Source organism: Thunnus albacares, chromosome 17, assembly GCF_914725855.1.
Source record: "Thunnus albacares chromosome 17, fThuAlb1.1, whole genome shotgun sequence".
In the NCBI taxonomy this organism is placed as follows: domain Eukaryota; kingdom Metazoa; phylum Chordata; class Actinopteri; order Scombriformes; family Scombridae; genus Thunnus; species Thunnus albacares.
Window position 1 is genome coordinate 26,542,532 of NC_058122.1, and position 27,523 is coordinate 26,570,054.

Genomic DNA, 27,523 nt, shown 5'->3' on the forward strand with positions numbered 1-27,523 from the left:
CGTCTTTCATGTCTGTCGTACAAGTCAAACAATGTGTTTTAACTTTTAATCTCCACTGTAGTTCTAACGCTCGCCGCCTTTTTTTTTGTGTGTATGTTTCTCGCAGGGTAACCAAGAGGCCACCAACCCCCCAGAAGCGATGGCCCAGCCGTACACCCCAGCCCAGTACCCACCCCCCCCACAGAATGGCATCCCCGCAGAGTTCGCGGCACCGCACCCGCTCCCGACGCAGGACTACACCGGGCAGAGCCGGGTCCCTGAGCACGCCATGACCCTGTACACTCCCACACAGACGCACAGCGAGCCGGCCGGCACTGACAACAGCACGCCCACCATCACCGCCACCACGACCGCACCGGTCAGTGTCCCTCAGAATCTGCAAACACTGTTCTCAACTCGCTGTCAGCAAGTAAAATATACTTATATTATCATTATTTTACCATGTTGCATTATACCATTATTTCTACATAACATTCATCGTGTGTCTAGAGAGAATTACTTGTGTTGTTTTTCATATTAATATAAAATTGCCAAATTGTGATACTTCATTACTATTAACAAAAGAGATGAAAATGATTAGCAGCTTCTATCTCACAAAGCTAAAGATTTTGCTGCTTGTTTTCTCTTCCTAACTTTCATTTTACTGAGAAACTTTACATTATTATTTTTTTTTTTTTTTACTATAATAATACTCATCTGCCATTGTCCGCCATTCCCGCCTCTGTTTGCTCTGCAGTTTCTCTCTGTGTTACACAGAAATCAAGATTTTCCTTCAGCACGCAACAGAAAAAGCAGTTTAGAGGTGAAAGCACAAATCCTTAATTAAAGTGGTAATGAATTAATAATAATTACACCTTTAATTATACAATGCATAAATTATAATATATAATTATTTTAAACAAGGTATGTCAACAGATTACTTTGGAAAATATGTCTTTTTGTCTTAATTTGTAAATACGGTCCCTGTATTTTATTTTGTAGCTCTATCAGGTTATCAGGATTGTGCACTACAAACACAAAAATGACCTTTCTTAATAAAAAAAAAAAAAAAGTGAGGTTTGAGAATGACAGCGCTGCACATTAGCGAGCGCCGGTGGACTTTGATGTCAGCGCTTCAAAGTTAGAGGTGAATTCTGAAGAGCCATTTGCGACTACTCCCTCTGAAAACGTGTAAAACCTGAGTGACTTTATTTATTTGCATGGATGAGATGTGACATGCTGTAGACATGAATGATTTAGGATCTTTTTTATTTTTTGGGGGGGAGGACACACCCCTCTCTCCCCCTCCCCCCCTTCATCTCTGACAAGCAGAAGAGAGATTTCTAGACCGGTGGAAACCGTTCGATATCGAGTCAAATCAGCTAATTATCTTTAACCGCTCCCGAACATTTGAGACTTTCCTTTAACCATAAGACATTATCCTCTGACAAGCTGTGCCAGGACCTGATTATCCTCCTTTTTTTTTTTTCATTCATTGGCACTCATAAGTGGAAAACAAACCTCTGGCTATGCTGCATATTGAGATACACGCTTGGAAGTGAGTGAAATTCAAAATGATACGTTTCCTTCTTGTGTACCGATGCTCTCGTACGAAACGCCTTGACCTGGGATTTACCTTCACGAGAGGCAGATGTAGATAAAAAAAAAAAAAAAAAATGAGGACGACTTAGCTCCGAACTTTAGAAGCACATCTAGAAAGAGGAATAATGCTGGCACAGATGAAAAAAATAAGACCTTCAGACCGTCTTTCTTCTCCTTTAGCATGAAAACACCTGCTGGGAGAGAAGTCACGGTGAGGCCACAGCCCTCCTGAGAGGGATCTGGGTCACTCCTAAAGAACGCTGTTAATAACTCAATTCTCCCAGCTTTACAATTACCATACAGCTATGGACATTTGGCAGCAGAAAAGTGCTTATACGGCACAAGCAGAGCAATGGCATTGCATTGCATATTATCATCCCCCCCCCCCCTCTCTTTAATGTAGCAATGTTTGATTTGAAGATATGTGTGACGCTCTCCAACTGCTCCATGGTTATGTGGCGCACTTACAGTAATGGCTGACACACAAGAGAGTTTAAAGTGAGGAGAGACTTGGCAGGAGGTTCAGCCTCTCCTCCTCCTCCTCCTCCTCCTCCTCCTCCTCCTCCTTCTTCTTCTTCCTCCCCTCCCTCCTCTCGACACTGTACACCACTCCTCCGCTCTCTGTCTCTCCTCTCTCTCTCTCTCTCTCTCTCTCTCCATTTCGCATTTGATTTCATTTCATCTGTTCACCCACTGTGAAGAAAGCCCAGAGATGGTAGCCACGGAGAGATGAGAGCTCGCCTTACTTTTTTTCCCTTCATGCTCTTCTCCCCTTCTTGCGCCGTCCCCCCCCGTCTCCATTCTCTGCATCCTCACTCTCTCTCTCCCCCCCCCCAACCCCCTCCCCCCCCCCCACTTCCACCCATATTTTCTCAGGGAGGACAGAGGGATGAGATTAGTGGGGTGTAAACAGAGAGTCTAATCCTCGGGGGCCGCTGGTGTAGTGTCGCCCACCGCTGTGTTCCTCAGCTTTAATGACAGACCCAGCCTGTTTGCTCTGGGTGCCACAGACGGGCCCGGGTGCCTTTGATTAGGGCACCCTGCAGAAACACAGATTGAGGGAGCAGATCAGCTTCTCACTGCGACTCTCTCTCTCTCTCTCTCTCTCCCTCCCCTCATCCTCCTCCTCCCTTGGCTCGACTCTGCTGCGCTCAGCTCCTCTACCCCACGACGACGCTTTACTCTGCACATCTTCTTGACTTAAAGACTTAAAAAGAGTCAAGAGACAGTGAAAATTCAGTGAAACGTATGGATTCTGTGTGAATTCCCCCCGCAGAGAGCGGAGAGAGTGTGTATGTTTTAATGAGGCGCGGGGACTCTTTTTTTCCCACTTCTCCTCTCTCTCTGTTTCTGTCTGTGTCAACCAATTCCCCGTCTATACTGGGAAGGTGGCGTTGTCCAGAGCCAGACCTCTGGGACCGCGCTCCGTGCCATGTTCAAACAGGCTGACTTGAAAGCGGGAGACTTGAGGAAGAGAGGCAGCCCCCAACTTTTCTCTTCCAAATCCTTAGAGATGAGGGTAGCAGAGGGCTGCCAGGGAGCTCTGCTGGAGAAAAAAAAAAAAAAAAAAAAAAAAAAAACCGAGCTCGTTATCTGGCTCAGTTCAAATAGTCTGAGGTTTGGTTGAATTTCATGAGTAATCATTCTCTTTTCAGATAACAAATTAAGGCAGTGGCGTTAGGGCAGCACTCAATTCCAGATTTTTCACAGCCCGTGTCAGCAGCATGAAGACTTTCCAAAGGGTATTCTGGGGGACTGTGATAACATAGACACACACACACATACATACACACGAAACACACAAGGGCATGCGGAAAACACGGGCGAGCACATGCAAACATCCATGGATACACGCACACACACACACACACACACACACACGCTCTCATCTCTCATGTGAGCTGTGTTTAAGGGATTGAGACTCCACCAGGGTGTCGCTTTCAGAGGCGGTGCTGATGACAGCATGTAGGGCACCATTAAAAGGGAATGCCTGTGTTATCTTTAAGAGGGGAGGAGCTGCTGGTTTTTTTCCTCTATTGTAAATTCCCATTTTCAAAGATATAATAGATATCCTCAGCGCTCCTCAGCATAGAAACTCTCCTGGGTAATTTAAAGGATAAGACTAGCATTATTCTATGTTGTTTTTTTGTGAACAAATCCAAAGAAAAGACCAAAAAACCAACAATGCGTTAGTCCATCTCTCACCACTTCCTGAATTACTGTATTACTCCGAGTCTACAGGTTCCTCCTGAATCCTCTAACAACTGCGAATATATATACAAATATACTTTCATTTTGGAGTTTTTCTAACAAACAAACAGGAGGATACGGTGCATTTATCGGGGGGACTATTTTCAGCAGCGTATTAATCTACATTTGGTGCTCTAGTGAATATTTCCGGCAGCAGGGCGGCGTGTGTGTGTGTGTGTGTGTGTGTGTGGGATTTGATTCAAAATAAACGACGTGATAATGAAGGAACGTGTCACGGAGTGCAACGGTGTGACTCACTGACTTGTTTTTAATAGTTGATGAACAACAGCGGAGGTCTACAGCACAGAGAGACGAGAGATATATCAGGCAGACAATACTTCAGAGTTGAATTTGGCTTTTCGATGGGATTTTTTTGACAATACCGTGTTATTTTCATCAGTTTTGATCGTTTAATTTGATTGTTCCTGGAGAAATCGTGCTCTTTTTTTCCCATCAGTTTGGTTTGGCGGATATCTCTAAATACTACAATACCCATGATTCAATCACTGTTGCTACACAAGCCGATCAATCAGAGCTTTAGCAACTTAGGGATGCTTCATTGCCGCAGATGGGAAGCTATAGTGAATTCCTCCTACATTCACCCAGGATCTGAAAGTGAACTCATTTATACTGCTTTTATGCAAAGCATACAGTAGTCTCCCTCATCCAAATGAATCTTGGGAAACGGAGTTGACTTCTCCCCTCAGTGTCCGCAAGCTTGTATATTTGATTTTTTTTTATTTTTTATTTTTCATCAAAGAAGCAGTTATATTACTCACACTGTGTCTCTTCTTTTATACTGATGTTTCAAGCCTCTGAAGTCTTTCAACCCGTCGGTCTCTTAACGTTCCTCTATGCAGCAAATGAATGAGACTTTTCTGCTACTCTATATAAATAGAGGCAGAGGTGGTGTGGTAGCGCTCTTCTTCTCCGCATTAACTCCCTTCACACACACCCCCCCCCCCCCCCTTACTCTCTCAGGTGATGGAGGGGATATATTTGCTGCTTCTTTAGAAAGAGAAAACAAACAGTGGAGGAGCAGGAGTGGAAAATAATGAATTAAAGCTCAGGCATTATAATTCTTGTGAGCAAAGACTCAGTATCCTCCCAACCCCCACCCCCCCCACCACCACCACTATTTAATCGGATGTAATCTACCTGCTTGGCAGCATTCCAATCAGATAGTTTCAATTATGCTCTTGTAATGCCACTCTGCGAGGAGGGGGAAAGTGCTGAGCAGAGCACTTTGCAGGCGATTTGCAAATAACAGCAAGGGAGTCTTTTAGAGAAATGACTGAACAGGAAGCCCGAGAGTTGCTGGAGTTGACATCTCTCTCACTCTCTGGTTTGCCGGCTTTGGCGGCGTGTTTTGCATCCCACCTCCTTTCTCCTCTTTGTGACAGCAGCTGTCGGGACGGTAAAGTGCCACTGAAGGTGGCCTCCTATGGTAATACGCCGGTAATTATTTTTTCCTCTGCAACACCACCATCTCACATCCAGGCGGGCAGGTTGGAGACTCAGGAGGAGAGGCGTGCAGAGGCAGATATCCTGGATCTCGGTGACAACTCCCGAGTTATTGAGTTAGTAGGATGCAGTCTGGGGTGCTAGGGAGTCAGCGATTTAGTATTTGTGTTCACCGTATGTGTGTTTGCCCCCGATGTCAGTATGCTGCTGGCCCGTCTGTGCGCCGAGTGAAAGTTAATCTGGATGTTTGCAAACACGCGACTGCGCCTGCCGTGATAAAAAGCCAGACAGACAGAGCTGGAGGACAGCGGTGCTCAGTAGTCTGGTAACATACGCTAAAGGTCGATAGTGTCATGTGTGACCGATGAAACAGATTGACCCGCGGGGCTCTGGTACCTTGTCACCCTCCACGGTCCCAGCATCTGTCTGCAATGTGTCACCCCTGGGGCCCAACATGGCTACTCAGGCTATTAACCTCCAGCGTGCGAGGACACGGCAGAGTTAAGACCCCTCTGCCCGTCTCTCGCTGTCACAAATCCACTCCTTACCAGCCGGGCAGACCGGCTCACTGCATTTTTCCCGGCTCCCGTGTCCTTCGCCACTTGTTAACCTCTGGTTCGGACGTCGTCGTCGTCGTCGTCGTCGTCGAGCCCGGACGGGACTTAGGAAGCTGCCACCAACCCTGCCCTACCTGGATGGCTGCAGGGGAGACAAAGTGGGACCTTGAATCAAACAACTGTCACTGTTAACAATGTATGTCACCGTCTCGGAATGGGCCATAAAAACCAAATAAATGACAGCCATTACAGTGGAGATTGTGATTATGATAATGAGAATAATAAAGGCGATCATCATTACGATCATGATGATAATGATAATACTGTGATGATGAATTATAATGAATAAATCCCTACCCCATTTCCTAAATGGTGGGAAATGTATCACTAAGAGAGGCCTGCAGCCATCTGACAGCCTCGGAGCAGGGTGAGGGTTATCAGTGTGTGTGTGTGTGTGTGTGTGTGTCATTTGAACCGTTTGTACTCTGGCAACAACCTACTCCCTTTTCACGTCTGTATCTCGGTACAAGATTGTGTCTGTGTATGTGACTTCCCTCAGCCAGTGTATAGTGTGTTTGCCATACTCAGAGAGCACTTCCCAGGAGACTTTGCAGTTTACATATCACATTCAAACAGCTTTTGTACTCAATATCTGCCACTTCCACTCTCACATTTCCCCCGTTCTTCCTTCCTCTCTGTGTCGCTTTATTTAGTCCCTTTCCAGAGTCACCGGCACTTAAATCCCAGTTCATTTGTGTTTTAACCATTTGCTTGCTATTGTAGAATAGAGACTGTCAGCAGTGGTTGTTTGTTCAAATGCTCCAAACAAGCTTTGTTTGCATTTTGCTGATGAGTGACCCCTGATGGTCATGAGATTAATTACTGTCCTCTCTCAGAAGCGAAGGAGGAAGCGGTGACATTGTTATAGATTTGCGGGAGGAAAGTGGTCGGTTTTGTGTACAAAGTGTCAGACTTCCTGCTCTCTACCAACAGTCACCTCTGGTTTCTTTTAACCAGGACTAACTCGCTCCAAAGTTTAAAAAAAGCACCTATAAATGTCACTAATTAGCATTTTTCTTAAGGTAGAGATTGTAATTTATCTGTACCTTAAGAGAAATGTAAAAATGTTTAAGGGCAAGTTTGGCACTGAAACTATTTCTTGACAACAGTTAATCTATCAGCTCAGAGCTTTAGCTTGGGTTGCCAGAAACTGTTGATAATTACAGCTTATACTAAAATTTTAGTATAACTTTCAGGCACGAAGGCCTGGCAATCTAACTGTGACCAAAATAATTAATCAGGAAGTCTCTGCACCCGGCTGTTTTTTTTCTGCAAAATGACTGCAGTGACTGCATGTAACTCCCGCTAAAACCACAAATTGACGTTTTACATCTCTGCTTGTGTACTACGGATTAAACAAACGAAAAACCTGTTAATTTTGTTAGCTAGGGTTAGGGTTATGGTTAGGGTTAGGGTTGGGTTAGGGTTAGGGTTATGGTAGGGTTAGGGCGTCAGGGCGTTAGGGTTATGGTTAGGGTTAGGGCGTTAGGGTTATGGTTAGGGTTGGGTTAGGGTTAGGGTTAGGTGTTGGTAGATATATTTTTATTTAACTGTGGACACTGGCAGGCTAGCTGTTTACCCCTGCTGTCAGTCTATATGCTAAGCTAGGCTAATTGTCCCCTGGCTTTACAACCACACTGCAGACATGAGATTGAAATCAATCTTGTCATCTAAGTTTCTGAAGCAAATAATTATACCTTCCAAAATGTTTAACTATTCATTTAACCAAGTAGTTTTATTCTCTAAGTTCTGTAAGTTGGCTCGTCAGAAAATGCTTTTATGACAGATTTTTGTAACAGTCAAATATGTTTTGAAAGACACTGACAAATGATCTATTTTGCCTTATATGAGGACTTGTGCAGATAGACTTATCATTCCATAATAATGCATAGAAGAGGGGATAAAGTGTGCTGTTGACCAATGAGGTTTTGTGCAAAGAAAATACATCACAAAAAAACAACTGCCTCAAAAACAAGGTCCACCTGAACAGACAAGCCACCAGCACCCCTTAGTGAAATCTATCACAGGTGTCACAGAGAGAAACAAGTGGAATTTGTCATTGACATGAGACGCGTCATTTATATAGAAATGTCAGCATAGCATTCGCATAATGATGGAAACAACAACGCTGAGGGCTTTGGGCCTCGCACTCTTGATGGCTGTGTGCAAACGTCACCAATAATGTGTCTTTAGTCTAGACATGTCAGGGCTCTGTGGGATCTACGTATATCCACGCCTTTTTTGTCAGCACCTTCAATCTTTCCTGTTGCTCTAGAGCTAAGTGCAAGAGATTAATAAGTGGATTTGTAATGCACAATCTCAGGTTTGACACTATAAGTCATCAGCTGTTTATCGCTTTGGCTTTCTCGCCAGATTGAAAAATGGCAGACGCTGAGTAAGTTAGTCAGCCAGGCCTGCTCCCCACCCCACCCTGCACCCCACCACCCCACCCCGCCCTCCCTCCCCCCCCCGTCTCCATACTTCAGGACCGGGAGGTATAGTATACTGTAGCAGCTAATGAGCAGCTTGTGTCTTTTCTCTGTTTGTTTCCCTCTGGCAGACAGATGACGTGACGCAAACAGAGGGCTCTCAGCAGCTCCAGCTCCAGCACTCAGACTCTTCAGAGAAGCAGCAGCCCAAAAGGTTACATGTCTCCAACATTCCCTTCCGCTTCCGGGACCCTGACCTAAGGCAAATGTTTGGGGTGAGTACCTTAACCTTAATCCCACCGGCTGGGGGACTTTACTTTTTGTCATACATCACAGGTGCTTTGTTCTGTCATTCCAATCTTTCATGACTTTGTCAACCAATTTGTTCCAAATGACTTCATATCATTGTTTTCTGTGTCTGTTTTAATTAGTGCTTTTTAGAAATACCAATGTATTGGTGTCCTGGGGGACCCCAGTCAAAAACACCCAATTCTGCCAATGTAGTTTTAATATAAAGAACTATTTATTGAGTTCATGTTTGCCACGAGTCCTAATTACACTTGGATCTTATTTTCCCTGTTTTAGCCATTATTTATATCAGTTATGATACGGTTTACTAACCAAGTTAATAGCTGACGTCTGCAGCGACAGCGCAGGAAACACCAGACTAGACAGGTTGTGAATAAACCAACAATTTGCAGATTATCAAAACCACTTTATTTGGAGGTAAAACAAAAATTGAGCTCACCGAAATGTCTGTAATAATCCTTCATTGGGGGGGTTTCCCAATGAAGTGCAGGCGCCCCACCTCGTCTGAAACAAAGAGGAGCGCCTCCGCAAACGTCAAAGGAGATTATTACACTTTTGTGAAGTAGAATATTTGGCAATCTAGTAACAGAGCTTTGGCAAGATGGGGAAAGCAGGGACAAACAGGCCAATCAGTCTCAATCAGGTGCTGATGCAAGAAAAAAAAAAACAAAAGCTCACTGCTGCACTGCAGATCTAACACCACACTGAAGTTAGTTGAGATACAGATACAGAGAGTGGTAATAATTTTGTCTTCCACCTTTTCTCCCAAAGAGGTTTGTCTAAAAACCTGTTATTGCTCGAGTTTCCTGCCCCGTTGGACCTCGTTTTAGTACCTGTTAGATCATCACAGAACATTAAAATATCATCTGGAATAAGGACTAAGGAAATTATTCTACCTGACTTACCTGTCTAGGGGCCACACATAGAGAGAAGTGAGCTGCAGACAAATGCAATCAGATCGCACATCAACATACCAGAGGTCCCTGACAGAAATTCTCTTTGTCTCTGTCTCTTGCCCAATTAATGAGGCAATGAATAGTTCAACAGCTCACCCTTGTGTCTCACAAAAGCCTCAATAAGAATTGAACCAAACATCCCCAATTCAATAACGATAATGGATCTGAATGGAGACGATTGCCAAAAATGTACTTTAAATGTTATGCGCTAATTGGACCATTAGAACCCGGAGGCGTTAATTCTCGTCGTATATGAAGACAACATCCAGCTGATGATATTAATTACTCAAGAGCCCTGACTGTGGCTTTATAAATTGCAGACAACATGGCTACTCTCTCTCTCTCTCTCTCTCTCTCTCTCTCCCCCTCTCTTTCTCTCTCTGATTGTTGGCTTTATTGTTCCCAGCTCTGGTGCAGGTCGTGTGGAATCCAAATCGCCTCAGTAATTAGCTCGGAGGCTTTGTGTGCCTGGCCGCCGCATGCAGATATACGATACAAAATTGATCGCAGCCCACCCAGTCCCCCTCAATCACCCTCCTCACCCACGTGTTGCCCATTCCTTCCCATTACACCCCCTCCCCACCCCCCTTTCCCTTCTTGGTGGTTGGCATAGTAGAGGATTGTGGGCTTGATTGTCTTGGGTAGAGCTTGGCAAGGAGATAGCTGGTCCGCTCCACCCTCTGACATGGCCCTCCACAATAGGCCTTTGTGTGATCAGCATGTGCAAAGCCTCATCCCTCTAGCTCTAATGGCTTCTGGAGTGCCACCGGCTCAATACGCCATTACTGTTACGCATGAGTGAAACCCACAGACATGCAGGCAGTAAGGCAAGAGGAGAAGGGAGAGTGGAGGTGCTGCACGGCCCACTAGAGAAGGCCCCTACAGCTGATCAAAGCCCCGCCAGGAGCTCCATCTGCTCCCACACGGCACAGACGAACCCTTCCTCTGGTGACAGCAGCGAAGGTTCAGCCACCAGTAGAAAGCGCTTTGGAGCCGGCACCCTAAGATGAGCAGGGAGGTGCCTGAGATTCACCCCTCGCCCGCCACAGGGTTAAGGTTGCGAAGAAACCCGTGAGTCTTTAACGAGGCGCTGAATGAAGGGCTCATTAGGATGACCACAGCGGACCTTAATCAGTAATTAGAAACTGTGATCTCTGAGAGCTAGCAAGTGTGGGGGAAATGAAAACACTCCAAGCGCGAGCGAGCGAGCGAGCGAGTGAGTGAGCTCTGCGCGGCGCCCATGCTGCGCTGCTCGAGGGTGCCCTCGTTTGTGCAACTGTGTTCTTCGGCAGCGCTTGTCTCAGTGCACGTAAGGGCTCTCACAGCATTCCCCAGAGCAATCAGGACCTCTGCCCCCTCCCCGCCACCCCCCCCCCCCCCCCCCCCATCCTGCTGTCACACTGACTACTGTGCCTGAACATGCTCTAAACTGGCACTCTACTGTTTGAATACACAGGGCTGTTTTTAGTGTAATTATAGGTTTCTGAAGAGCTTAAAGATATTCAAGCGAATCAAAGATGGAGGCTCAGTGGCCTCGATCTTGTTTGTTGCTCGCACACTCGGAGGGAATCATACCAGTGTGTTTACAAGTTTTAGCTCATCTGATATTAATGTATGCTTTAAATTTTTGCTGACTATTTTAAATGCATGCTGTATGATTTCAGATTTTTGGATGTCGTATAAAAAATCATTTAGCAGATTCTTGACACACTGCTTGTGTGGTGCAATCCGTCCCAGTGAACATCAGGTTTGCAGTCATTTTTTGTCAGTGTTACACTATCATTTCTATTTCTTGGTATGATAGGAGTGTTTAAGTGCAGAATGATTTTGAAAGTCTGCATTAGAAAAAAAAAAAAAGGTACTTAAATGTCTAAAACAGAGCTGCATGGTTGCAAAATGTTCAGCTGTAAAACTAAAATAAAGTCTTTGAGATAAATAAGCTGAAACATGCAAACCACTGGTACAGTTCTTTAATTTTTGGATGCTTCTGATCATTTTCATATTGATACTGAATTGCTTTTATAGTCTATAAATGCATTGATCTAGCTGCAGCCTCTCAGATGACGTCAGTCTCTTTCTTGTCCTCCCTCTGGAGACTCCTCCCATTGAAGCTATTGTTTATCGGCGCTGCTGATGCAGCTGTTTTTGTGTGTGTGTGTGTGTGTGTGTGTGTGTGAGTGTGTGAGAGTGGGTGGGTGGGGATAGAAGTGCATGAGATCACTCGTGAGCAGCGAGCAGTCCCCAGCGCCATGTGGAAATCCACAAAGACGACTTCCTCTGAAACTAATTAATCGACGCCACAAGCCCATTACGCTCGGTTAAAACAATTAGCATCTGTACATTGCGTGGGGGAAGCATTGTCATCTCAGGCGAGAAAGGGGCATCACGCTGGGATATAAATGCCTGCGTGTTTGTGTGTGTGTGTGTGTGATCGAGCCAACGCCTCCCATCCAAATCAATGGAGCTGAGCGCCGTATGAGGCTGAAGTGTAGACGGGATCTATAGAATCTCTTTTCAAGATATATAGAGGGGGCGGGGGGGGGGATACACACTGCTGTAATGAAGGTCTTTTTCTTTAACTTGGCGCGGTGAAGTCACTGCGTTACCCTTTCAAGCGGGAGGGGGGGGACATATGCTGTTCGCTAACCCATAAACCCCTTACCTCCTCAAGACCACTCCACTCACTCCAGCCAGATAATAGCCAGCTCCTCCTAACCCCTATTAGTGGCTCAGTCAAACGATCCATCCATTCCCATTGAGCGTCGACCACATGGAAGGCCCATTTCTTCCCTGTTGTGCTGAAATGAAGGCGACGCGGACCGCTTGACAGGGTAATTACTTTTAATGAAATAATACGGCCATTGTAGACAGCAATTAAAAGTCGCTCTCACTCCACTCATTAGAGGAACTTACAGTTTACTTTCATTCCTCTGTTTTCTAATGATCCAAAGGCAGGCCTGTTAAATCGAAAGGCTGGAGCATGTTAACCCCCGGGGACCGGCCCTTAGGTCCTGTTGACTGTGAGAGCACACAAACAAAGAGAAGGAAGAGAGAATAAAGAATAGAAAAAAAAAAAACTGGATAGAGGCATATAATAGGATAGGAAGGTACAGTCAGAACTGCTTCAGCGGACTCTCCACAAGTCAGAGCTCAGTTATCTGCTCAGGAGACGTGAATGAAGAGAGAGTTTTCCCCTAGGTAATCACGGAAGTGGAAGGACAACATCGAAATATCATCCGACGCTCCTTCTTTTGTCTTTGTGTTAAACAAGCGGGCAAACAAACAGCAGATACTGTGATCTTGTTACGTATAATATTGGTAAAATTACAAAACTGCACAAAAGTAGCAGCTATGAATTATCTTTTTAAAGGATGCCGTGCCAGCTTCAAGAACTGTTTGCCAAGCTAACAAATGCAAATTGACCGCCATTTCCTTACAAAAGTAACATTTCCATATTGCCTTAATGGTTTTTTTTCTTTCTCCAGCCGTCTTTCTCATGAATTCACAGTCAGTGAGGCTTTCTAACTTCATCTCTGCCCCGCTCTTTCTCTTCTCTTTTTCTTTTCTCTCTGCAGCAATTTGGAAAGATTTTAGATGTGGAGATTATCTTTAATGAGCGAGGATCCAAGGTAAGTGAACTAGAACGCCAGCTGCTTCATTACCATGTACTTCTTCCGTTTTCCTAATGATGGCATTAGTGTAGTGTGTACATTGGCTGAGAGTAGTGGTCTCTAAGCCTGGTCCTGGAGAGCTGCATCCACCATGCCTCTCTTTTTCTTTCTCCCTCCCTCCCTATTGTTTTTGTTGTTGCAGCTCCAACCCAAGTTGTGAATCATTAGCCCTGTCAATCAATTCATTATTGAGCTGTTTCACAATTCACTTAATCCACCAGCAGGCTGCAGGTCCTCAAGCTTATGGAATTGAAACCACTTGTTTAGGGACCTGGTCCTCTTTGGAGCCTCAGAGTTTATTAAGTAGGTCCAACGTTATTCAGGTTTTTCTCATTTTGTTTTGAAATATAACATATCTTTGGATAATGCTGTTTGAAGGCTAATGCTTCACCTCATATGTCAAGCTGTGGGCAAACAAAAGAAGCATTCACACATTTAATTACTCAAAAAATGCCCACATCCAAGCTAATTTAATTCATCTGTTTAAGATTAATCATGGCCAAATGCAACAGTTTAGAAACACCAATCTTAGCAAAAGGATAAAGCTGGTGGTATTTTATATTTTTTCTTATTGTCAATAAATCCTATGAAAAAAAAACAAAACCAACAATGTGTTAGTCCATCTCTCAATACTTTCTGACTCCCCTGCCCTCTCTCTACTCTGCACCTACTGAGGCTATAAATCTTTAAAAAAAAAAAAAAAAGGATGACAAATATATAGTTTCATTTTTTAAAAAGGGTCAGTAATTTCCTAAAACAACTGGCCACCATAGTTTTAAAAAAAAACATTAATCAAACAGGACGACATGCAGCATTTCTGAGGACTATTTTCAGCCGTGAAGTCATTTACATTTGGTGCATTTCCTGGCAGCGGGACAGTGTACGTGGAACAGCTTGTCTCACTGACATATTTTTAATAGTTTTTGGACAACAATGGAGCTCTATGACACAGAGGAATGAGATACATCAGGCTGCACACGATACACATTGGTTTCATGGGATATATTGAGTATAAGGAAGGAAAATTGTCCAGAAAATATCAAAGAAAATTATTTTAACAGTGTCCTCATTGCAGATCTTTGGTCATGTACGAAGTACTCGACGAAAATATGAATCCCTAAACCAATAATAACAACAAGCCACCAGAAAAATAGCCGCCGTGCTGCTGCATTTACCGCAGTATCAGTCTCCTAACCACCTACCATGGACAGGTGAAGCCTGCAGTGGTGTGAACAGCTGAGTGCTACTCATCCAGCTGTTCATTTAATAGAGTGTACTAAGCTCCACAGCTTTCCATTCATAAAGGAGACAGGCTCCCTGGCTGGGTGTTGAGGCATGAATACTATTGATTCCCATTCATACCTGGGAGTAGTTTGGGCTCGTATACAGGCATGCAGGGAGCCCTGGAACCTGGCGATGCTGCTGCACTCAGCCCCCTCTGCCAGACAAGATTGAGCACCGGATAAACCTGCCTCCTCCGCCGTAACAAGCATTTATTGTTTGTGCCCTACAAAGCCATTACCCATGATGCCTCTCTCTCTCTCTCCCGCACCCTGTGTGCTATATAATGAACCTACCAGGCCATTAATAAACAATCTATTTCCTATGAAGCTTTGGCAATTTGCATTCAATATGTTTGTCTCCTTTGAAAAATGGTGGCTCCACTCTCCCCTCTTGTAAGCTAATTATTTGTGCATGATGATAAAAAAAGATAGAGGGGGTAACCACAGTCGGGTGAATGTCCAAAGGATTAATTTTGCCCTCAATTCCTTTTTTGAATTTATTTCTTTATCTCTCTTTCCCCAAGGACAGGCCCCGTGTTATTTATGCTAGGAATAGCAGCCCGGAGATCCTGTGTATGCATACGAGATCACACTGCTCACCATCTCTCACATGTATTACATCCTCAAGCAATTATCAGGCAGCGCCGGCCATGCTCCCTCTTCCCCTGCCCATACCTCTCTATAAGTATATATAGAAACCAAAGGAATGGGACTTGTTTGGCCAGCATATCTTAATGCTTCCACTATAGAGCTCAGGTCCAGTATCCCAGTCCACATAACTCAGGGAAGTGACAAACCCCCCCCCTTCCCCTCCCTCCTCCCTCAGGGGAGCGAGGGAGACAGAGAGTTGGGGAGGAGCGGATGAAAATGAGAGGTTGGGTTTATTTTGGTCAGGGTTTAAAGTCAATATCCTCAGTCTTCTCTATCACAGAGGATGGTATTTACGGTGACACCGTTCACTTTTTTTTTTTTTTTGCATCAATGAGCTGGTGCAATTTTGCCTCCATAAAAAAATGTCCTACTTATAAGTGCAGTGAATTAGAAATAGTCAGAGATCAAGTTAGCATCTCTTTAGAGAATTCATCCTCACTCTATCTCCTGTTGCCCACGTCTTCAAAGGGAGACGGGGGCCGTTTGAGCAGCACACTGCTGAAGTTGTGTAGATAATTATACGACTATTATGGCAGCTAACAGAGTGTTTTGCATCCGTTGCTTCCTGACATTCACCCATGGCACCGGTGCTATGCTGTTTAATTGGGTAAAGCAGGCAGGTTTGTTGGTGTTGTTGTGTGAGGTCATGTCACTGTTATCCTCTCCTCCTCGGATCTCTCTGTTTGCTGTTTCCTGACGCCTCACTAACTGCCTCTAATTAATCAGGCTGCTTACAACTCGACTCTGACGCCGCCGCTGCTGCTCACCTACTCCTGTCTTCTCACCTCTCTTTCCCTTCTCTCCTCCCTTCCCCTTTCTTTTTCCTCTATGTGTGTGCGTGTGTGTGTGTGTGTGTGTGTGTATGTGTGTGTCCATCCTTTCCTTCTCCTTTTTTCCTCACCGGTGGCTAACGTGGCTCTCTCTCAGGGCTTTGGGTTTGTAACTTTTGAAACAAGCACAGATGCTGATCGTGCACGGGAGAAACTAAACGGTACAATCGTAGAGGGACGCAAAATAGAGGTGCTTTCATTTTTTCCCCTTTTCCTCATCTTTCTCGACTTCCTGCCTGCTGCCAAGCTCCTCCTCTACTTACCTATAAACCCATGCATTAGCATGTGGCTGTGTGTCAGCGTGTGTATGTGTGTGTGTGTGTGTGTGTGTGTGTGAGTATATATGCATCCCTGAGTGTACGTGTGCCTGGATGCATGCATGCATAATGGTGCATATAACTTGTTCTCAGTAGAAAGCGGGATCCATACATGTCAACCTGGACACGCCAGTTGTCCATCATTACCTGACAATGCAGAATGAATGCATGCCATCATCCTCTGGGTTCATGTCAAAACTGAGAAGGCCTGCATTCCCCTGTCACCATCGTTTAGTGTTGCCTGCTCTAATTCTGCTCTTGTTTACGACGAGCGGAGCTCCCACTCAGTCATTCTCATCAGGTCAATAGAAGAAAATCAAAGCACTGTCTGTGTTTTTCTTTTGGAATCCATTTGTTTATCCAACCAATTACTGATTTTGGAGGATGTTCTTTTTTTATTCATATCTGTGGGTAATTGGTGCATGCTTTCCCCCCTCTGTCCAGTAATTGAATAATCTGTAAGAAAATTGAAATGATGAATAAATTCATGAAAGGGTGAACCAAACTCAATCACACCAAAGTGCTACAAATTTACATAATCATTTATTTATTTATCTATTTTTTTTATGAATTTGTCTTGGTTTGCTGCTTGCTTTTGGCCCATCCTAGACATCTGGATATTAAATGTGAAGGTCAGTAATCACAGATCCTGTGTTTTGTTGCTTTGAGCAGGTGAACAATGCAACAGCACGAGTGATGACAAACAAAAAAGTGGCCAACCCTTACACGAATGGTAAGTGCCGAACTTTATCATAAAACACTAAAGAACAACAAAGTGTCCTTTTAGTTCTTATTGTTCTTATTTGAGTTTTCCCCTGTTCACCAGGCTGGAAGCTGAATCCAGTGGTAGGAGCTGTCTATGGTCCTGAACTGTATGCCGGTAAGAACTTATAGTTGTCCCTCTGCAGTTAGAATTTACAGGCTGTTTTACGCTCTCCCTTCCAACACTTGCACCGCACCGTACCTGAGGCCACTATCAGCCGCAGCCAATCCCAATCTGAACCCTGAATTTCTACAATCAGGTTCATCCTGAACCTACTGAACATGAAATTCCCCTCAAATCAAAGTGAATCTGAGAGCAGCCTAGATAAGCAGTGGATGATCCAAGCCTCTCTGAGTGGCTGAGGGAGCCTGAGCTATTGTTTGCGTGGTGTGCAACTGTAAAGCTGAAAAAAATGATTTCAAGAGCAAGCGCCCCTGCAACTGTTATCAGATTGTGGAGGCTGCTGCTGTGGATGGATTTGCCAAGTGCGCCAGATTGACTTTTACAGAGCTAACCGAATAAGGGAGATTGAGTGAGTGATATTGTTGGCACCTACCCTGTTGAAGGCCGGTATTCCTTCTGGTCTCAGTAATGGAGGAATGAGATGAGCTCAGTGGGGTTTTCCCTATCTCTCTCTGCCTCGACATGCCAGCTTTATTGCTGTATGTTATATGAACCCTTTGCATTTTAATGAGGGGGAAATGGTACTATTTCATTTGGAAGAAGTGCTGAGCACATCGCGCCACTTTAACGGCTTTCCTTTCTGCTCATTAGACTAAAATCTGTTCATTCCCCGGACAGCTTTACGGCGAACCTCTAAATAACTGTCCATGACAGAAAGCAGTCATCTATCATTTTTATTTCATCCCCAACCCCTCACCCCCTCCATGCCTCCTCCCACACTCCTCCTCCTCCCCCCAACACGCACTTGGTTTCGACATCTTCCACTGATAATTATACAGACACACAAACATACACACATCCCTCTATAGGTGCCTGCACATGCGGAAACATATCTGCTATGCCATGGGCAGGTAGAATTTTCACATTAAGTAAGTCTTAACTAATATTAACATGCGTTTCTCTGGCCTATATATACACACGCAAAACTACCCCTTGCCCTGTTTTTTTTACACTTAGACCAAAGCATTCCAGCATACAGAAATAGATAACCCATGTAGAACACAGACACTAATACATGTCCCCTCTTTCATGCACACTTTCTCCATTTTACACTTACACACACTCACGCACACACACACTTCCCAAATCATCTCATAAATCAGAGGGAGTGTGGTCCACCACTCCAGGCAGGGGAAGCAGGAGGGGTTGGGTGATTTATTGGCTGCTAATTTTTCAAGTCGTCTTGACATGGTGCTGGAGTTTGCCAAGCCTAAATGACAACATATGCTTGCCAGCTGGGAAGATTTGAGACATAAATAAGAGATACATTTTTGAAACAAAACTGTCCTAATGAGCGCCAAAAAGCCATTTTAGCTTCAAAAAAACAAAAAACACCCCACTGACCATGCCTTCCAAAGGGGAAAAAAAACAAGAATCAGGTTCACAGGATGTTTCCAAAATCATCATAGCTACAGTTAATATACTTTTGGTGGGAGTAAAATGGGATATAAAGGCGATTAATCACTGTTTATCAGTCCTCATTTCTGTGCGGGAGATCAGTGAAATTGGGAGCCATAAATCCTGGCTCACTGACAGCACACTTCGTCTCCATTCGTCCTGGCGCTACAGGTTTATTGTCCTCAAAACCCATTCAGGAGAATGACGGATGAGAGCCTCATGCCGGCTCCCCGCTCTTAACCTCTTGCAGGGTAGATTGGCTCCTCCTACTGATGGAGGAAGGGGGGTGGAGTGGTTGGTAGGGTATAGGCAGGCGGCGCCAACCCCGGGTCCATGTCCTCTGTTGCCACCTAACACCCAAACCTCCCCCAGAGCCCTGCTGGAGGGAGGTGGAAGAGGGGGTGAGGGGGTGGGGGGGGGCTGCAGAGGAGGGTGTCCAGGAAAAAGGAGCAAGGTGGTTGAGTTCCCAGTCAAATGGAGGGATTTGCAATAAAACATGGCAGTGGTACAAATCATGGTGTGTGTGGTAGCTGGTAGGTATCCAGTGTCTGTGCTCCTGTTTTATTGTGTTCTGATCTGGTTTACATGGAAACTTTTGTAGAACAAACCCCAAAATCTGTCCTCCTCTGCCTCGTTCATATAGTTTTATCTGTAAATAACACATAACAACCATCTGACTGTGTCTGTATTGGTCAGATTTATGTACTTGGTCACATATGTAATTATGTGTCTGTTTATACTGTATATAATTATATATACAAAGTGTGTGTGCAGCTAAAGCTTTGTTTATTTACAGTACAAATATCAGTTATTTCAGGTGTATACAGTGTGTAGATGTATCTATACATTAAGTTTTAATTGTGTATGTATTCTATATTCTGTTTACATCCTAATGAGGGCTGCGACTAACAGTTATTGTTATTATCGAATTCTGAAGTCCAAGGTTTTGTTTTATCCAACTCACAGTCCAGAATATTCAGTTTAATATCCTATAAGACAAAGAACCTAAGTAAATCTTCACACTTAAGATGCTAGAACAAAATATATTTGGCACTGCTTGAAAGACAATTTAAGCGATTAATCAAATATCAAAATTGTTGCCAACTGATTTTCTCTCAGTACACTTAATGACTTATCGTTGACATTATTAAGTGTTTTATTTTTATTGTTCTTATATGCAAACCTATGTATTTCAGCATTTAATCACGCACATTTTGAATGAATTGGCATTTATTTTATCATTTATAATAGAAAATACAAAGAAAAAACAGGTTGCATGGATTAATATTACAGTGAAAAAAGTGGAAAAAATGGATTTAATACAATAAGACAAAGAAATAAAATATGGCAGCAGATCTGTGTACAACACTTATTGCAGCACATATTGAGTTGTTTAGCTCATTTTAGAATAATTGGCAAACTTTTTCTGGATTATTCCTCATGTTGGATGTTTTCAGCACCATGGACAGCTGCCACTTAGAAATCCCTTCGTATGGTCAGTCCCCTCAGGCTAACAGAAGGAAACTCTCCTCTGCAGCTAATTCCTAAGGAGACAGGAGATGAGTAGCTTTTCATTCAACAGTTCATATTTTCCACTACTGAGGTGGAGTTTTCTTGAGGACTCGTGAAAAGCTACCAGCTGTGTAAATGACAGAAAAGAAAGGCTAATTGCCATCTTAATATATGTAGACAGATCCACTCATTGTTGGAGTGTACGTTAGGGGGATAATTAAGCTCCAGACTCTTGATTAGATTAAGCTGTTTTTGGTCCCCAGTGCGTGGATTAAGTGCTCATTGCCCAATGTATTTGAGCAGGAAGTATTAGAGAGATCAACCTTGTGGAAAATCAGATCTTTCTTTATGGGAGCCGGTTATGACCCCATCATTGGCACAGAGCTGGATTACCTCAGGTCCAACTGGCTCTGCAGGTATTGAGCTTCTCTCAAGTTGACACATATGACATATGAGGTGCAGCGTGACCCCGCCGCCCTCCAGCGCATAACTCATATTTTCTCCAGCCCCCCTCCCGGAAAAGGTGTTTGACTTTGGTGGCTAGACCAGGTTTGTGCTTTCATACACCGTGGCTGTTGTTGCTTTTCACAGGCTTACTAAGGTGTGACAGTGCCTTTGATTTATGGGTTATTACTGAAGCAGTGTAGCCTATCGCCAACTCATTATGAGTTTACATTCACATACATCAATGCATGCATATTGCATACAAATCCCCCCCCCCAAAAAAAAAAACAAGAGCAATTGGACTTTCTGGGGCCCAGAAATAGTAGCGATTTGTTAAGAAGAGGGGAAAAAAAACACCTTGGAAATTATCAAAGAGAATTGTTTTTGCGCCCTTTAGCAACTGCGCTCAGATGTCCACTGCTCCAAAAGAAGAGACTAATTTAAATGTCAAGGTCAGCATTATAAATCACTCGGGGGAAAGGGGGCACCCTGCAAGTCCAGGCAGTCTATTGGTACGTTGGCAGCAAACAAAGTGCCCTACACCTCAATGGGTGGTTGGAGGGGGGGGGTATATGGGCGTTACCTGGCCAAATGAGACACAGAGTTTGAATATGTGTGCGGACCCACTAATGGAGCATGATGTTAATGGCAGAAGACATTAAACCTGGCTCTCTGTGTTTTTAAAAGCACCACTAATCTGTCTCCCTGTCAGCTTTATTGAAGCAGCGGGGCTAGGGTGTGCATCGTTCATTAGGATGCTCACTGGTATCATCCACCTGCAGGGTTAACACTGCACACGGCACAGTAACGCCGGGCCGTCATTCCTCAGGCAGAAACCTACAAGCCACCGGTTATATACGAGCTACCATGGATCTTCATTGCAGCCTAGTTTATCTGCGATTGCGAGGGACTGTCTGCTGTCTTCTTTGCAGCAGAGGGTTCCACCTGAAACACACTGGATACATATTATTAACCTGTGTTACTCCCCCGAAATGAGCCCCCCCAACAAGATCAAACAGGAGCATCGCCGCTCCCCATCACAGAGCGATCTGTGACTGAATTGGTGTGTGGTGAATTCACCCAAAACATGTCATGGAAATGAATAAAGAAGAATAAGGTGAGGGGAGGGTGACGAGGGGGCGTTACTGGGGATGAAGAATAATGGGGATGACTGTGTTGTGATGGACTAGGCGTTGGGGGAGGGAGAGGGGGTGAAGAGCAGAGGGAAGGGGGGATGTGAGGGAATTTCGATTGCCGGTAGAGAGGAGGCCAACTTAATCACGTCTAGAGATCGGTGTGTTTATATGCACCTCCACAGCTTGTAATCAGACGTCCACTGGACTGATTGAAGGTTAAGTAGAGAGCTGTGGATCACATCGCCTCCCCTCTAATCTGTGACCGCAGACATTTTGTCGCACCGTCACACCGACCCTTTCTACTCACCCTGAAGCCTTTCACCCCAACCCAGCCATCAGCAGAGGACATATGTAGCTGCGTGATTGGCTAAAGATGGTCCCAGATGGGTTTTGAGATGGGGTCATGCTGAGGTTTGGGCCTTGACTGTCCAGCCCATCTGCTCCATTCCCCCTTGGGGAAGTTCTGAACATCTAGTCGGGTTGTTCAACAACCTTCACCTCCCATTTGTCTCTACCCAACACCTAGAAACGCCCTCTACCTCTCCCCCATCCACCCTCCCACTGTTCCCCTCACTGCTAGCCCATTGTGTCTAAACTATGCAAAAGCCGTGGTGCGAAACTTAGTGGTATTGCATCCATTACCTGCCTATGCTTCAAGGCTGCCCCTCACCAGGCATCAGGAAAGGATGCGTACAGCAAATGTGGATCCTTGCTGAGTACGGCACAAAGCAGCGAGCTGGGAAAGGGGAGAGTGCTCGATGAGGCGCACCTAGAAAAGATTAAATCTATTGTTTCCTTGTCTTCCCCATAATGCATTCTGTCATAGGGAAAGCAGTGCCACACGTCTCTCTCTAATGTATTCTGTCATAAGGTAAGCAATGCCAAGTCGAGGATGTTCTCTGAAAGTCATTTTCTCTTCTCTTGTGTGTTTCTTTTCTTTCCATAGTAACAGGGTTTCCCTATCCTGCCACAGGCGCTACGGTGGCCTATAGGGGTGCCCACTTGCGAGGTCGGGGGCGGGCTGTGTACAATACGTTCCGCACAGCTCCACCACCACCACCAATCCCAGCTTACGGAGCGTGAGTATCAAATCCCTAACCTGAATCTAGGAAACAACAATGAGCGCTTGAGACAGTGCCAGACTTTTAGTTGTGTTCGTGTTGTTCTGACTGTGTTTGTTCTGTATGTGAACGAGTCTTTTCTGTTTGCATACACGCACCGTGTTTGCGTTTCTTTCCTAAGTTTAGGTGTGTTAGTCGTTATTTGCCAGTTTCAAAGAAGTGATATTTACATGATTATATTTTAAGACCATGAACTTTATGTTCGAGAGGGATTGAGGTGATGAGTGTCAATACATATTGAACAAACAAGTCAGAGTACAGGATTAGACTAGGCTTTCTCAATTTTGGAAAACTTCAATATCTAGCTAGTTTGTTAGAGAACACCGATTAGATTCAGTGTCCAGTGTTTGATTTCAACTACCGGTTATCAGGTGTTGCTGTCCATTTACTTTGTTATTCTTTCTAAAGGGGTCTTCAGGGAATAAAATCATTGTTGGTATCTAGGTATGTATATGCTGTAACTGCCTCGGCCTATCCTTATATTTGTACACTTTCTGTTGACAAAGGAGGAGCAAACAAAGCCACAGGGAGAGCTGTAGAGGGCTGAGATAGCGTATAACTGTGCAGATCTCACTGGACTGTGACCAGGGCCTATGCTGATCTCCTGGCTTTGTGCAGCCCTGCCTCACACTCATCTCTTATCAGCAGTGGTCTGTGTGGCCGTGGGAGAGGTCTGACGGAGGCCGGCCGAGGGCCCAGTATAGCTGTCTATCTGTGATTAGATCAGGATCCGTCTTACTGCAGAGAGACTCGCAGCCGAAGCTGGGACTGGAAATCCCACGTCCCCCTATCCCCTCCCTCCCACTCCGGGGCCCTTTGCTACTGATGGCAGCTGGTTGATTTATATAGCAGAGTCATGTGACGGAGCTCCTTCGCTGCTTTCTTTTGTCCTCCCCTCCTCTCCCCACCACCACCAACACCACCAGCCCTCCTGACAACACTGCAGCAACTGGAAAGACAAACAATTTTACCAGAGCAGAAAATTGGACGGGGGATGTGAAACGGTTGCACTTTTCGCTTTAATGTGTCATTTTTTTTAATTTTTTTTTTTTGTGGTACAGTACAGTAACGCTGCTAAGAGCTGACCCCACAGACCCACAAATGGTTGAGACAGGAAGAACATCAAGGGCTGAGATTCAGTCGGGTAGCATGTACACCGAATCAACTAATTCTCCTTTTCCTGTTCTTCCATTTTTACAGGGTGGTGTACCAAGATGGCTTCTATGGTGCAGAGATCTATGTAAGTACAGTTGGCTTTTCTTCTTGCCTGCTTAGATGAAACAGAAGTAAAGCAGACAAAAAGCCTAGCCCTGGAGACAAAAACGTGATCCCCTCAGCCCTCAGCGTTCTCCCAGCCTTGCTGCCAAGCCGGCGTCGATTAGGCCTCTGTCTGCTGTGCCAAGAAACCCGACAACAAAATTTAAAACCCCCTCAGCTCCTCCCTCCTCTCTCTTCTCTCCTCCTATGATCTCAGACTTTGGCAAAGAGGCAGACCCGGGCTCAGTGTCCCGTGTCAAGTTAGGTCATTTCTGCCTTTAGATTTGTCTGGGTTTTTTTTGGGGTAGCTTGTCTTCTGCAGCCCTCCCCTCCCTCCTTCTTGCTCCTCTCTCCTGTTTTTGTGTTTGTGTACACTCCAAGGGTTTGGCTGGGATATCCCTGCCTGCCCCAGGGGGTCTTGTGCAGGCCTGAGTGGAGCCGGTTCCTCCCAGCCATCACCATGTGGGAGATAAGAGGAGCAGCAGCAGATAAAGGGATTAGCCGTCCCTCTGGAGCTGTCCGTGCAGGCAGGGTCACATCTGGGGCTGGCCCTGCTGCACGTCGCCCTTGACAGAGAAAAGCATGGAGGCTGTGGAGATAATGCTAAAATTACCACGCTGCCCCACTTTGACATCAGTCCAAACGTTTGCGGGGGGATGTAATTTGTCCCTTTGATTCTGCTGCCTTTTTCTTTTCCTGCTGCCGTCTGCTGAGATAGCGAGATGACAGTGGGCACAGCGGCAATGACAATTGCCTCTCACTTTCACCCTGACAACGACCAGTGTCTGGGAACGAAATGCTGAACCCCAGTGATATATGACTTACACACCAGAGCCCACATGATAGGACTGTATTTCACTGGCTTTTATTGTAGCGACACCCACCGCCACAGAAGAGACATGGGCTCTGTGCTCTGAGTGATATTGTTTGTCTCTCGCACTTGTTCAGCCACCTCCAGCTAAGTCCTGCACCCCGGCGTCCCTTGACCAAGACCTGGCCGGGTCGGTCCATCACTCAACCAGTCAGGCCAGCCCCTTGTGCTTTACTGCCATTAGTTTTGGCACTGGCTACTGCACTGCTTCAGACTGGCTGAGTGTGCGCAAAGGTCTCGAGTGACCAAGAGGAAGCCATCTCTTAGCCCTCAGTGTCCTCCACGATTATTCAGTGGACACTGGCTTGCTGTAAAGATGTGTTGAAGCTTCCTTTTGGAAATAGATGACCTGCTAACACATTAGTAGAAAAGGATACTGAATGCATACAGGTATAAATACACATTACATACGTTGCATGTGCTAATATATACTGTATGCATGTAGAAACAGATGAATACACAAAAACACACACACACACATAACAGACAAAATAACAAATGTGCTGCTCTGTTGTGTGCAGGATTTGACAATGTGGGAGAGTGATTTATTGGTCCGTGTTTGTTCAGGCTGTTGCTGTAATCAGCACAGTCCCAAGGCACGTCTGTCCCACAGGAAGTCATCTGCCTCAAGTGCTGTGACTTCCTGTCCCCGTGGAAAAACCTTGAAGGGAACTGGGGGGGGGGGGGGGGTGGGGGGGGGAATTCAACGATGAGGACCCTGACCTGATTTCATGTGCAACCGCGGCCCGCAAACCACCGCACCGTCGCCTCTCTGCACCGCTCTCCAATCGGACGTCTTTCCCCCCTCTCGAGTTTAAAAATGAATGAAAAACATGCATTATTAAAAGCCACCTATCCACCGTATGGACGCAGATGGGCACACACTCCACTGGCACTAATAGAAAAACAGTGGGAGAACAGCTTCATTTTTCAAAGAGAGTAATAGCAGCACTCCACAATGAGGTCTTTAATTCCTTCCCCACTCTGGCAAATGAATACAGCGGTCCTGACTCCCCAACGGTCCGACCGTCTTCTGCCTTCTTACTTCATTTGTGAGCCAGGGGGGTCGTGTAAAGGAAAAAAGGGGCTCTTCAATAATGGAACAGCAGAGCCTCCTCAATCTAAAAATGGGCTGAATTTTGGGGAGTTGGCTCACGTGGCCTCTGTTATGCTGTTGCTTCTACTGGGATGAGCCTCTGGTGTCAATGACTTACTTCACCCACCCACCCACCCACCCCCCCCAAAATATGCAAGCTCTCAGCACATCATTCATTCCCTCTGTTGCCACCACCTGCTCTTATACACCATATATCAAACAGCACCCTCTGGTGTCTGAAACTGGACCTGCATCGGAGGGAATGTGTGTCTTTGCTGGTCAAAATATTGTGCAGTGACATTTAACTATTAAGGCAATTTAAGGCTCTATATCTGTATTGTTGTTTCCTTGGTGTCTCAGAGAGCTAACCTTTCCCTGTGCGAGTTGTGCTTAATCATTGATTAACTAACACTGTGGTATTTTTTTTGCAGGGTGGATATGCAGCATACAGATTTGCCCAGCCCACCACCACCGCTGCTTACAGTGACAGGTGAGAATCCCTCTTATGCGGTTTCCCTGTTGTACCGGATGTATAAAGAGTCCCGGGTCATTACATATAAGCGTCAGAAATCAATATATGCATCATTATGTAATCACAGCGGTCTTAAAAGGCAAAGTCCACCTTAAAATACTTCATTAGATGGATGTATCTTTTATCTCTGAGTCCGTTTTGTTAGTTTTTTTTGGGGGGTATGTTTCCATCAAACATAGAGCTTCTTTCTTAAGCTACTTTTTTTTTGCACAAATGTTCAAAACATCTACAGTAGAACAGGCGTAGATTCAATTTCCCCATCAGCAGGAGACAAAAGAAACAGAATGTGATGCAGATAACACACATGATACTACGTTCGGCTGGCTATCTATCTGTGCTTATGTGCACGTTGATTTTTTAAAACAACAATTTGATCCTGCGGGCTGTCAAATAGAGGCAATTACCGACTGAAGTAGGAAGAATAGATGAGGAAGATTGGAGGAAAATGAGCGCGGCACCGCAAAAAAACACACTTCATCATGAAAAATAATTCTTGGAATGAACTGAACATCACAGATTGAGATCTAACAGTGTAGAAGAAGCAAAGGGTGGATTTCTTTTTTTTTTTCTCGCTTTAATTAAATACAGCAGTTTTCTGTGAGCCGAACGTAGATAGAGAATGGATATGATGAATGAGGAAGTGCTTTCTTTTGGGGTTTCTTACGGGGTTTTTCCCTCCTTTTTTTTTTTTCCAGTTATCTTATCTATTAGGGAAAACCGTTGTATTCTTTTTAACTCAGAGCCAAAGAACACACACACACACACACACACACACAAAAAAGAGTAACCTCGTTGGACTCGATGAGAAAAGCGGTGATATATGTTGTGACTCTCTGCTTGTGATGGGAGAGT

At 44.9% G+C, this 27,523-nt stretch overlaps 1 protein-coding gene and 1 long non-coding RNA gene across 5 annotated transcripts in view; one reads left to right on the plus strand and one right to left on the minus strand.

The window, feature by feature from the left end:
- LOC122966727 (RNA binding protein fox-1 homolog 3-like) overlaps positions 1-27,523 on the plus strand; it is a 526,578-nt gene that overhangs the window by 494,745 nt on the left and 4,310 nt on the right. For 2 of the 3 annotated variants that reach the window (XM_044331033.1, XM_044331034.1), the window contains 9 exons: positions 107-358; positions 8,473-8,616; positions 13,182-13,235; positions 16,139-16,231; positions 17,031-17,091; positions 17,185-17,238; positions 22,741-22,873; positions 24,116-24,155; positions 26,571-26,629. In XM_044331033.1, coding sequence (XP_044186968.1) covers positions 107-358; positions 8,473-8,616; positions 13,182-13,235; positions 16,139-16,231; positions 17,031-17,091; positions 17,185-17,238; positions 22,741-22,873; positions 24,116-24,155; positions 26,571-26,629 — 890 coding nt within the window. Of the gene's footprint in view, positions 1-106; positions 410-8,472; positions 8,617-13,181; positions 13,236-16,138; positions 16,232-17,030; positions 17,092-17,184; positions 17,239-22,740; positions 22,874-24,115; positions 24,156-26,570; positions 26,630-27,523 lie in introns of all 3 variants that reach the window. The other variant, XM_044331035.1, reaches the window with a different exon arrangement.
- Positions 20,000-27,523, minus strand: part of LOC122966729 — a 129,801-nt gene continuing 122,277 nt past the window's right edge. For both annotated transcript variants that reach the window (XR_006398443.1, XR_006398446.1), the window contains one exon: positions 20,000-20,246. This is a non-coding gene — a long non-coding RNA (uncharacterized LOC122966729). The remainder of the gene's footprint in view (positions 20,247-27,523) is intronic.